This window comes from Brachionichthys hirsutus, chromosome 1 (assembly GCF_040956055.1).
Source record: "Brachionichthys hirsutus isolate HB-005 chromosome 1, CSIRO-AGI_Bhir_v1, whole genome shotgun sequence".
Lineage (NCBI taxonomy): Eukaryota > Metazoa > Chordata > Actinopteri > Lophiiformes > Brachionichthyidae > Brachionichthys > Brachionichthys hirsutus.
Window position 1 is genome coordinate 659101 of NC_090897.1, and position 13018 is coordinate 672118.

Sequence of the window (13018 nt, forward strand, 5' to 3'; positions counted from 1 at the left end):
ATCTGGATGAGCGGCCGCATCCATCGTCAGTAGACCCGCCTAGCATCCCGCCGGCGAGCTCCTTATGTAGGTGGAAGAAATGGGTTCACCTCTTCATCTGGATCCACTCCAGAACCAGAACTCAGCCATTCCATTTTGGGCTCCATCCCACAAACAATCTGTCAAGAAGTTTATAAAAACACTGACAAAAGCTAACAGCTAATAAAAGTAGCGCTGCCACCAATCTCCTCATCCAACGGCCGTCACATCAGACACGACGAGAGCCGGTAGACATTTGCTTTGCCCTTTTGGATGACGTCGCGGCGCCCCCTACTGACCCAGAAGATCAGTCTGGGGCGTCCAGTAGGTCCGGTCTTCGTCTCAGCGCTGAACACGGTAGTTTATGGAACAGAGACTAATCGGGGGCCCACATCGCCCAATTTCCCACAGGGTGGAGTCCGGCCCTGACGAGATTAGAGAGGCGGAGCCGATGCATCATCCGGACCGGGTCATCGCTAAAGCTGCAGAGGTTCAGCAGGACATGCGTCGTCTCCAGCAGGAGACAGCGTGAGAGGGCGCTGGTTCGACGCAGGTAGTGGGTTGGACTGGGGGCCACACCCGTGACTCTCAGTATCAGATCCCCAAATCCACGATGGGACAAACCTGGAACGGCCAAAAACAGGAAGAGACCACCTGCCCACCTGTGGAGGTGAGCTAAGGGAGGTAGGCGGGGCTACATCCCACCACCGCCGCGTCCCATTTAGCTCGCCCTCTGGCTGCGAGGCGGGCGGCGTCCTGGAAAGAGGACAGGATTACATCCTTAGTCCAGATTAGAGCCCCGGCTCTCCCCGCTCGCTCCCTCTCAATCTTTCTCTGCCCTCCTTTATATTCTCATTTTCTCCCAGGCCTCATAATCCCCGATCTGTTCATCACAGCCGACAGAAAAAGAGGCGGAGTCTAAACCGGAGGTGCGTTTTGTTTGTTTGCAGGCTTTACAGTGTAACTGTGGTTTCATCAGAGCTGGATCCGTCACCAAGCAACGCACCTCACAAATAGCAAGAAGAGAAAACGCGGAATGAATCTTCTCACCTCCTCTTCCTCACACTGACAGAAATAACTCCGGTCGCCACGTCTTGGATTGAACTGGAGTCGACGGTTAAAATGGACGCTTTGAGCTTCACAGAATCATTTCAGAGCTGAACGTGAGACTGGAGCTGGTTTTAACACCCAGTTTGAGCCGCAAAGGCTGAAACTGAAGCATCTGTTCAGGGTTTAGTCTGGTCTATCAGGTCTTTCCAACTGGTGGGAGTCCAGATACTGGGACTCGATCTGCTCAGGTCGCTAACACAGAGACAGCCTCTCAGGTCGCTAACACAGCGACAGTCTTTCAGGTCGCTAACACAGAGACAGTCGTTCAGGTCGCTAACACAGCGACAGTCTTTCAGGTCGCTAACACAGCGACAGTCTTTCAGGTCGCTAACACAGAGACAGTCGTTCAGGTCGCTAACACAGCGACAGTCGCTCAGGTCGCTAACACAGCGACAGTCTTTCAGGTCGCTAACACAGCGACAGCCTCTCAGGTCGCTAACACAGCGACAGTCTTTCAGGTCGCTAACACAGCGGCAGTCTTTCAGGTCGCTAACACAGCGACAGTCTTTCAGGTCGCTAACACAGCGGCAGTCTTTCAGGCCGCTAACACAGCGACAGTCTTTCAGGTCGCTAACACAGCGACAGTCTTTCAGGTCGCTAACACAGCGGCAGTCTTTCAGGCCGCTAACACAGCGACAGTCTTTCAGGTCGCTAACACAGCGACAGTCTTTCAGGTCGCTAACACAGCGACAGTCTTTCAGGTCGCTAACACAGCGGCAGTCTTTCAGGCCGCTAACACAGCGACAGTCTTTCAGGTCGCTAACACAGCGACAGTCTTTCAGGTCGCTAACACAGCGGCAGTCTTTCAGGTCGCTAACATAGCGACAGTCTCTCAGGTCGCTAACACAGCGACAGTCTTTCAGGTCGCTAACATAGCGACAGTCGCTCAGGTCGCTAACACAGCGACAGTCTTTCAGGTCGCTAACACAGCGGCAGTCTTTCAGGCCGCTAACACAGCGACAGTCTTTCAGGTCGCTAACACAGCGACAGTCTTTCAGGTCGCTAACACAGCGACAGTCTTTCAGGTCGCTAACACAGCGGCAGTCTTTCAGGCCGCTAACACAGCGACAGTCTTTCAGGTCGCTAACACAGCGACAGTCTTTCAGGTCGCTAACACAGCGGCAGTCTTTCAGGTCGCTAACATAGCGACAGTCTCTCAGGTCGCTAACACAGCGACAGTCTTTCAGGTCGCTAACATAGCGACAGTCGCTCAGGTCGCTAACACAGCGACAGCCTCTCAGGTCGCTAACACAGCGACAGTCGTTCAGGTCGCTAACACAGCGACAGTCTTTCAGGTCGCTAACACAGCGACAGCCTCTCAGGTCGCTAACACAGCGACAGTCTTTCAGGCCACTAACACGGCGGCTCGTTGGTCTGGGGGTATGATTCTCGCTTCGGGTGCGAGGGGTCCTGGGTTCAAATCCCGGACGAGCCCTGCCTGGCTTTTCTTGCGTGTGTATTTCTGGTAGCATCGATGAGCATCATCTGGCATCTCAAATAAAGAAAAGTTCAATTAAAAACAGGAATGTTTTCCTCAAGGCCTCCATTGAAGACCTTTTATTGACCAGTCAGTGGGAGGAGTCTGCTCTGGCATCAGCTGGGCAGTTAGCTCAGTTGGTTAGCAGTTGGTGCTAACATCACCACGGTCATGGGTTTGATCTGCTTATGAGCAAATTGGGCTTTTTATGTATCCGGTTTACAGTTTTGTTTTCTGGTTGACTGGGATAAATACGTTTATTTCAGCGTTATTCAAACTAAATATAACATTTATAAATACGTTTATTTCAGCGTTATCCAAACTAAATATAACATTTATATTATAAAGACAACGATTGGATCGTTTCTGTATCCGAACACCAACGTCCTTCTCTCCAAGACAAACGGGTCGGAATGGAACCGGACTCGACATCGACACTCACAGTGGACCCACAAGGCGTTGGCGGTGTAGGGGCCAGCATAGCTGCCTTCCAAGCAGCTGACCTGGGTTCAATTCCCGGCCGATGCAACGTTTGTAGAGACGACGGAGTATCAGCGTCGTCGTGCCAACAACGGTTTAGGCCCTTTTAAGGCGATCTGGACCACCATGTGGACCGTCCAATAATCAGGGGAATGAACTTCCAACCAGGGTTATTATAGTTAACGAAAACTAACGAAAAAACGAAAACTAGAATTGAAAAAACATTTTCGTTAACTGAACTAAATAAAAACTAAAATTAAAAGAGAAAACTAAAACTAACTAAAACGGTATTGTCCGTTCACAAAACTAACTAAAACTAATAAAAATTAAAGACACTAATCCCTTCGTTTTCGTCTTTATCGATTTTGAAATTGATTTATTTTGCTCGAGGAGTTTTACGCGAGCCAGCGGCTCCGTCCGGCTGTTCCCGTCACTGCTCGTTGAGACTCGGGTTGGTGACGTCACTAGCGACGGAAGCCGGCAGGAAACGCCGAGCGCTCCAGCCCCATGTGGGATGTGTTTATTACGACGGAGAGAAACAAGAAAGCTAACTGCGAGATTGTAGCACGTTAGCAGCTATGCTGCGGACTGTTATATATAAAATATTATATATTGTTATATATAAAATATAAATTATTTTATGTTATCTTTTGTTGAGTTGTATTATTTTATTATTTTTTAATCCTGCGTCTGACAAATAACACAAAGTATGAAAAACTAAAACTAATAAAAACTAAATTAAACGAATAAAAACAAAACTAAAACTAATAAAAACTAACAAATCCACTCTAAAAACTAACTAAAACTAACTGAATTAGAGAAAGCAAATTCAAAACTAACTAAAACTAAACTATAATTAAAAATCCAAAACTATTATAACCCTGCTTCCAACTGGTTTAAACTCAAACGCCATCTCAGACCAATGTGCTTGTCTAATCCCAGCATCAAAAACCTCCCTGTCGTTTAGTCTGGTCCGAGTCTCACCCAAACCAGAAACATTTTCCATCGTATATAAAATATACGAGGAACATCCGTTAAATCAAACCGACGCTCCTCCCACCCAATCGGGGATGGGTTGTTCTGCTGTAAACATAAACTCTCATCCCGGAGGCGACGCGCCGGTAATCCCACGGAGATTATACCGGAGGTCAGGGAGGAAGATCAAACTGGGGCGGGGGGGGTTGAAATGTATCCCGAAGGAGATTCAGGAAGACATGATGGGTAGATGAAGGATAAAGTGATGGAAAGAGGAGAGTCCTGCTTTCATGCTCACCTACATCAACCTCTTTGTGGTTCTTGATGAGTTCAGCAAGATCAAAGTTCCCTGCGATAATGGCGACCTGGACAGAGGGACAAACGGACGACAAGAGGACAATCACACCTTCTTCCTGTTTCTCTCTGATGGAATTAAAGACACATCTTCATTTGACATCAGCATCGTTCAAAACATGTTTGGGTGCAGATATGATTTTGTTGTATTTGGAATATTTTAAATCATGTTGAAATTAATTCTTTTTTTTTTTTTGAATCTGTGGCCTTGGGGCATGCGAGTCAGTTCTCTCTGCCTCCACCAGGGGGCAGTAACATGACTCCATCCACAGGGGGGCAGCAGAGGCTGCTCCTCTGCCCCGGACCCAGACGATGCTGCCTGCTGCCGTGATGCTGGTGATAACAGGCAGCATCGTCTTCCTCCTCTTCAGCGCATGCCGACATGCTCGAACCCCGCCCCCCCCCCCCCAGGGGAATCCAGCGGCGTTACGTAAGGCTGCCTGCTCGGATTCCTGGAGAACAAAACTCAGGAGGGATGAAGAGCAGAGAGGAGTATTAATACCCTCTGCACCGTTCCTGCACGTCCTACACGCATTAATGCATGTCATCCATCATCCATCCATCATCCATCATCCATCCATCATCCATCCATCTTCCATCCATCGTCCATCCATCGTCCATCCATCATCCATCCATCATCCATCCATCATCCTTCCATCATCCATCCATCTTCCATCCATCGTCCATCCATCGTCCATCCATCATCCATCCATCATCCATCATCCATCCATCATCCATCCATCTTCCATCCATCATCCATCATCCATCCATCCATCATCCTTCCATCATCCATCTTCCATCCATCCATCATCCATCCATCATCCATCATCCATCCATCCATCATCCATCTTCCATCCATCCATCATCCATCCATCTTCCATCCATTATCCATCCATCTTCCATCCATCTTCCATCCATCGTCCATCCATCGTCCATCCATCATCCATCCATCTTCCATCCATCATCCATCCATCGTCCATCCATCGTCCATCCATCATCCATCCATCATCCATCCATCCATCATCCTTCCATCATCCATCTTCCATCCATCCATCATCCATCCATCTTCCATCCATCATCCATCATCCATCCATCCATCATCCATCTTCCATCCATCCATCATCCATCCATCTTCCATCCATTATCCATCCATCATCCATCCATCTTCCATCCATCGTCCATCCATCATCCATCCTATCCGAGCTGATGACGGGCGAGAGGCGGGGTACACCCCGGACGTGTCGCCAGTCACACCTGCGGACAGTTTGGACTGATCAATTCACCTGATCTGCATGTTTTTGGAGGAAACCGGAGAAAATCAAAATCCACACCGATGGGAAACAAACCCAGAAACATTTTCATTATTTTCTTATGCTATGAAAATAGTTGTAATCTTTTATTTGAAGATCCTAACTCATTATAAACCATTATTTTGATTTCGTTATTTCTAGGAAGGCTCGTTATTCTCAGGCAGCTTCTCTCCGAGACATTTTGATGAATCACAGGTTTAATACGGTCATTTCATATTTTACGTCATTTCTTTAAAACACGGAATTCTTTGAGATTTGTTTTCAGTATTTTCACAAATGATTATTGTGAGAAAGCATCTCATCGTTTCCACGTACGAAGTGATTACTCCACCGGTTCGGAGGACGGGTCTCATTATTTGGGGACTCGAACTCATTCTGTCATTATTCTGATGAAGCCTCTCATAATCTTCATTATTGTAACTAAACCGTGATTCGAGTCCCCCCCCCCCCCCCCCTCGTTATTCTGAGACACTAACTTTAGAAACTTTCTCATGACAATGACGAACGGGATCTTTTCCTTTAGATAAATAAAGAACAGCTGATCTCAGAGGGGATTGTGGGAGTTTTCTTTCTTCTTGTTTGACGTCACCGTGTTTGGCAGGGACTGAACGGACGTGATGTCATCGTGTGGAATGCCGACCACCAGAACCGACCACCAGAACCGATCACCAGAACCGACCACCAGAACCAACCACCAGAACCGATCACCAGAACCGACCACCAGAACCGATCACCAGAACCGATCGCCAGTGAACGGAGGCCAATAACCAGCAGCAGCTTAACGCGGTTTATGGATCCGGACCAGGACGTGCTATCTGGGTCATGTCCTCACCATGTCCTCGTCCTCTCCAGGTACCCCCGCGCCGGCCCTCAGGAACCGGTTTAAACCGGCTGGACGCGGCGGTGTAGGTGGAGAGCGCTACAGCGATAAAGATAGCGAGCGCAGCAGAGCGAGTGAGAGTCCACGGAATGTCGAGAGGCTGCTTGACGCGTCCCGCATCCGTCTCTCATCCGACGCTTTCTCTCAGGTTATTGCGGGGCTGAGAGAGCCGCTACTGATGCGCATGCTAACGGAAATCGAAAGACGGCTCTTGTTGAGGACCGGTTCCCAGAGTTTCAATTCCTTGAACTCATTTTCCGTTTTTGTGAATGATTCCCTGATAGATTCCAGTGGGCGTGAATGCGGTTGCTAGGCAACGAGTGTAGCAATGCCATTCACCAGGATGCCAGCAGGAAACATGGCATCTACGTAGCAACTTTAGCACATCCGCTACTGCAGGTGGCTAACTAACACTGCCTAGCATGTTAGCACATCCGCTATTGCAGGTGGCTAACTAACACTGCCTAGCATGTTAGCACATCCGCTACTGCAGGTGGCTAACTAACACTGCCTAGCATGTTAGCACATCCGCTACTGCAATTGGCTAACTAACACTGCCTAGCATGTTAGCACATCCGCTACTGCAGGTGGCTAACTAACGCTGCCTAGCATGTTAGCGTCTGTTTGTTCACCTTTTTTTCCAAACGATAAGAGAATCGATAAAGACCCGAATCGTTAAACGGAATTGAAAATGGAATTGGAATTGTCGAAATCTTGTGAATTCTCATTCCTATCCTCATCTGGCGTTGGACGGGGGTGTACAGCGCCGGCCCACACAAGGACAACAAGCAGCTGAGGCTGGAGCGGGTGACTCATCTTCACACCTTCCCGTGACTTCCTGTTTTCCGTGTTTCTCCGCCTGACGATGCTTCGTAGATCTGATGCTTTCTTGGATTTGAACTAAACCTTTACGCGCTGGGGTCATATATTATTTATCATGCTATTCTGCTCCGCCCCACTCTGACGCATGATCAGTCTTCCTGTGGTCTGACGGAGGGCTCGGATTGGCTGGTTGGTATTCTCGCAGGATTGTGGAAAGACCTCCACGATGGCAAAGTGCCCGTTCAGTTCAGCCGCAGATCGGTGGCCTTTTAGCTTTAGCATTAGCATTGCGAGTTTTGGCGTGTAGATCACGTGTGAGACTTCATGAGAGCTACGAGCTACAAAGCCGCTGACGAAGTGATCACAGTTTCTGTGATCTGCGCTTCGATCTACGATCACCTGCAAAGATCAATGCCTGCTTTCATGTCCTTCACGTGATCAAAGGGTGCACACGTGTGCTTTAGAACCACTGGTGTGACATCATCGAGTTGGACAACACGGAACAGACAGAGAAGAAGCCGGAGGAAGCGCTCGTCGGATGCCTCCATCGCATCCGTCCCTCAACACGACGTCTACTTTCCTCAAAGTTGAGGCGATTAAAAATGTACAATGTTAAATCGACCAATCAGAGGCTTTGGAGGTTCAACGGTCGCTCCGGATTCTCCTCTCGGAACTTTACAACAGAAACAAAGCTGATATCGACCACAGAGACATTTATAATCCCTTGTTGCAACTGACCTTGACCATTTTGTACTGTTGCCATGGTAACAAATGAGAAAAAGAAACCGTGCTGCTATATTAAAATGTTTCCCTGGTGCTAAAAGCCGGAATCAATCCCCTATAATCAATCAAACATGAACATGGGAATGCATGGGCTTCCTTTTTTTATTTTACCTGAAATGGACTCTGGCTGTTGTAGTTCTTCACTTCCTTATCGGCTCCACGGACCAGCAGCACTCTGGCACAGGTATCCTGGAGAAAGAGGGAGAACAAGCCTGAACGAAGCTGGAAAAACTCTCCCAGTTTGGGCGGTAAGAGACACCGTCGCTTCTTTTCCAGGAGAATCGATCAGAACGTCTCAACATTCCGGGAGAAGACGGAACATCGAGTTATACCTGAGCGAGGACTGGAGCGGGAGGAGAGCGTCTAACGCTCCACTCAAAGAGGAAGAGAGAGAGAAGAGCAGAGGTGGAGAGAGAGAAGAAGAGCAGAGGTGGAGAGAGAGAAGAAGAGCAGAGGTGGAGAGAGAGAAGAAGAGCAGAGGTGGAGAGAGAGAAGAAGACCAGAGGTGGGGAGAGAGAAGAAGAGCAGAGGTGGAGAGAGAGAAGAAGAGCAGAGGTGGAGAGAGAGAAGAAGAGCAGAGGTGGAGAGAGAGAAGAAGAGCAGAGGTGGAGAGAGAGAAGAAGAGCAGAGGTGGAGAGAGAGAAGAAGAGCAGAGGTGGAGAGAGAGAAGAAGAGCAGAGGTGGAGAGAGAAGAAGAGCAGAGGTGGAGAGAGAGAAGAAGAGCAGAGATGGAGAGAGAGAAGAGCAGAGATGGAGAGAGAGAAGAAGAGCAGAGGTGGAGAGAGAGAAGAAGAGCAGAGGTGGAGAGAGAGAAGAAGAGCAGAGATGGAGAGAGAGAAGAGCAGAGGTGGAGAGAGAGAAGAAGAGCAGAGATGGAGAGAGAGAAGAGCAGAGATGGAGAGAGAGAAGAAGGGCAGAGATGGAGAGAGAGAAGAAGAGCAGAGATGGAGAGAGAGAAGAAGAGCAGAGATGGAGAGAGAGAAGAGCAGAGATGGAGAGAGAGAAGAAGAGCAGAGGTGGAGAGCGCTGAGGGGTTTGAAGCTACAGCACAATCGCCCACAAAGTGCTCGACCACGCAGCCACGCATGCAGCCACGCAGCCATGCAGGCATGCAGGCATGCAGCCATGCAGGCATGCATCCACACATGCATCCACACATGCATCCACGCACGCACGCAGCGCCTCGCGAGGGGACAGGGGGCTGTTTTTAGAGCCGGAGCTGCTGGAAGTCCTGCTCGCTCGGCCCGAGCGCCGATCTAGGCTATTTATTCCTTCTCTCTGCTTTCCATGGACGACGAAGCGTCGGAACGGGAACGTCGTCACACATCCCAGCCGGGAATATCGTTAGAAGCAGCGTTAGACAGGAAACGTGGGGGGCGGGATGAAACCACGGGGATCCGGGGACGATCCGGGGACGATCCGGGGACGATCCGGGGACGATCCGGGGATTCTCCTCCGGGAAACTTCAAATGGATTTTTCTTGTCACTGACGAAAGATGTCGGGAAGAATTCTCACGATTTCCCACGAGAACTTTGGTGTTCCGTGTTCGGATGCACTGGAACGAACGCCATCGACCAGGGTGGCGGCAGAACTCATGCATATTCATGAGCTACACCATAAAACAGCGTATAAAGAACGATCTTAAAATAGGTCCAGGTCGACCCAATGGTGGTGCACAGCGTCCCGCCGCTCACCTGGACGTCCCACCGCTCACCTGGACGTCCCACCGCTCACCCGGACGTCCCACCGCTCACCCGGACGTCCCACCGCTCACCTGGACGTCCCACCGCTCACCCGGACGTCCCACCGCTCACCTGGACGTCCCATTGGACGTCCCACCGCTCACCTGGTTGTACAGGGCACAGATGTGCAGAGCCGTGTTTCCTGAGGCGTTCTGGGCGCTCATGTCGGCTCCGTAGAACAACAGATGCTCCAAATGCTGCAGATGGCCATGACGACAAGCCTGCAGGCACGCACACACACACACACACACGCACACACACACACACACACACACACACACACACACACACACACACACACACACACACACACACACTTTAACACTTCTGTGATGGCTGCAGTAAGAGGCTTTCAACACTAGATGTCAGTGTCCTGCAGGTGAGAGAAGGCGTGTCACACACAGGACCGTTGGAAGATGAGAAGATAAAGAAAGAGGACAAATGATAACACATGATCTTCAGGTGCATTTAGCGCTGATGCTACGTTCCTCCAGCGGCGTGGGTTCGACTCCGCCCCGTCCCTTTACCGAAGGCCTTCCTCCACTCTTTTAGTTTGCGGTGTCCGTGTCTCACACAGAGACACCTTTATGGGACAGACTTATGGGACAGAATCCTTACAGTCCTCCGTTCCTGGAATTAAAACGAGCTGCACAGGGGTGGATGCCCGTCGGTTGCCATGGCTGCAGGAGGCGGTCCTGAAACAGCCTCGTCTCCTTCAACCGAGGCGGTGTCTGTCTGCCTGGTTCTGTGAGCGACCCCTCAACACAAGCCGTTTGCGTGTTTACCTGGTGGACTTCGTGCCAGCCGTTCTCGTCCTGACAGCAGACGAAGGCGCGGCGGCTCAACAGCAGCTCGCAGCAGCCCGGGTCGCCGCCCACCACGGCGCTGTGGAACAGGGGCGTCAGGCCGCGGCTGTCCTTGTAGTCAGGTGAGGCTCCCGAGTCCAGCAGCGCCTGAAGGGACAGGTGGACGCAAGGACACTATTTTAACAGAAATGCCGAGACAGGAAAGTGACAACGGGAAATCTGAAAGACGGTCTATGAATGTTACTTCTTGTTCCTTTCATGCTTTCATTCCTTTGATGACTGTAAAGACGAGGACTGGTTCGTCTTTTTACCGTGAGCGTGACCAGGTTCCCGGATCGGGCGGCTTTGTGCACGGCAGTCGTTCCGTTTCTGGCTCTGAAGTCCAGGTGAGCGCCGCCGTTCTGCAGCACCTCGATCATTTCCACCACGTTCTCCAACTGAGCCGCCGCCGTCAACGGGCTCTCTGGAGACGGACAAGAGCCGAGTGAGGGTTGGGGGGTTAGCATCAAAACAGCCGCGCTGACGCTAAACAAGTCGCGTTAATCATCCTTTACTGAACGCTCGGACCCTGAACTGGACTTTTATTTACTTTAATAACGATTAGCTTTGGTTCAATCAGGACAGCGGCTGGAGACGGCTGGTCTGCGTGGACGAAGACGAGCCGCTTCTCTGCCGGAGCCGAAGAAGAGGAGCGCTAACACTTTCCTTTCAGCGCTTTTGTTTGGACAGCTGGAATCAATATGAGCAGGTAACGAGGGCCGTAGCCCCCCCCCCCCCCATTAAGATTACCTCCACTCATCTAACAAGCCCCTCTCCTCTCGGCGGCGTCTTCATTTGCTGAACGCCGTTCCCATTCCCGCTGCTGCTGACATCGTCATTAAGTGCTCATCAATAAACATGGGCGTGGCCATTGGCGCTCAGGCTGGTCTGTCCTGATGCTAATGAGGCCGCTCAGATGATTGCTAACGGTTGTTACGCCCTCTGCAAACCGAGCAAGGAAAAGTGTATCCTATTAAAAGACCCTCAGAAAGGACGACTTCCTGTCTCTCCGTGAGTCCCCGTCGGCTCATTAGTGTCCCGAGTGTCGCTCAGTCCTTCCTCTTCCTCTTCCTCTTCCTCCCTGATTGTCCTCTCAATCCAAGGAATCGCTGACTCCTGCTTACGGCCGGCGCCATCCCAGAGCTCGTCTGATTGATCAGCGGGGTGGACGTAAGCGCCGTCGCTGCGAGGTTCTGTCTCTCGGTTGGACAGATGTCTTTAAAGAGGGTTCAGCTCAGACTCGGGGCGACTGCGATCAGGAGAGACTCGCGGAGGACGTAAATACGGTCGTTTATCGCGTCAGACGATGAGCTATATCGGATCTGTCAGAATTTATGTGGGACATCAGGAAGATTGAGATTGAAAGGCGTCGCCATGAGCAGCGACAAGCTATAAATAGCCACCAGATACGGGTGGCGGCGGCTGATGGCTCTGCTGGGACTTATGAACGATTGACTGGCAGCGACGCGCAGGAAAACGGGGAACAGCTCCCAGAACGAATGGAGTCTTATTGAAAAAGACAGCTGCAACATGATTGGCTGAGAATGAAGGTGTAGCTGCGTTCCTGGAGAGAGGCGATAGGCTCGATGGAGACTCGATGCAAAGGACAGGGTGAAGTGGGGAAAGGTTCGCCGTGGCGTCCCCTGACGAGACGAGCCGAAAGACAAAAGGAGACCCATTTAGTCCGAGGTGTCCGCGCAGCCTTACCGCCGGTCTCGCTGTCCTGGTAGTTGGGGTCAAAGCCTCTGTCCAACAGTTGTGACACTTTGTCCACCTGATTATGCTGGACGAGTTCCATGAACGTCCTCAGATTGGCCTGCAAACCAGAGGAGAGAGAGAGGAGAGACTATAGAGAAAGGTCGAGGGGGGGGGGTCACAGGAAGGTGGGGGTGAGCAGGGAGACGGAAGACGACTACCGTTAACAAACAGAGGGTAGAATAAAGGCGACTTAAATCGGGGGGGGGGGGGGCTGGCAGCGTGGAACGGCCGCCGATTCTCTTCCTGTCTGCTTTCTTTCCAGGCCGCATGATAAAAATAGATAAGAGAGCAGCTCCCGGAAGGAGAGGAGAAAACGAGGAGGGACGAACGGGAAGAAAGAACAAAGAACAATGGAAGTGCAGCCTGGGAAGACGAGACAAAGGGCTGTCTCTTTTGGAGCTACGGTGAGCATGACTCAGCATTAGCATCTAAGCTATCCGCCATCGACCACCGAACCCTCTTC

The 13018-nt window shown here is 50.7% G+C and overlaps 1 protein-coding gene and 1 non-coding gene across 2 annotated transcripts in view; one reads left to right on the plus strand and one right to left on the minus strand.

Moving 5' to 3' along the window:
• LOC137904091 (SH3 and multiple ankyrin repeat domains protein 2-like) overlaps positions 1 to 13018 on the minus strand; it is a 55597-nt gene that overhangs the window by 38741 nt on the left and 3838 nt on the right. Inside the window, 6 exon segments of the mRNA XM_068748290.1 lie at positions 4359 to 4425; positions 8321 to 8398; positions 10057 to 10173; positions 10738 to 10905; positions 11070 to 11221; positions 12505 to 12613. Of these exon segments, the coding sequence (XP_068604391.1) occupies positions 4359 to 4425; positions 8321 to 8398; positions 10057 to 10173; positions 10738 to 10905; positions 11070 to 11221; positions 12505 to 12613 (691 nt within the window).
• Positions 2492 to 2563, plus strand: trnap-cgg (transfer RNA proline (anticodon CGG)). Its single transcript has one exon. It is a non-coding gene; the product is annotated as a tRNA-Pro (tRNA).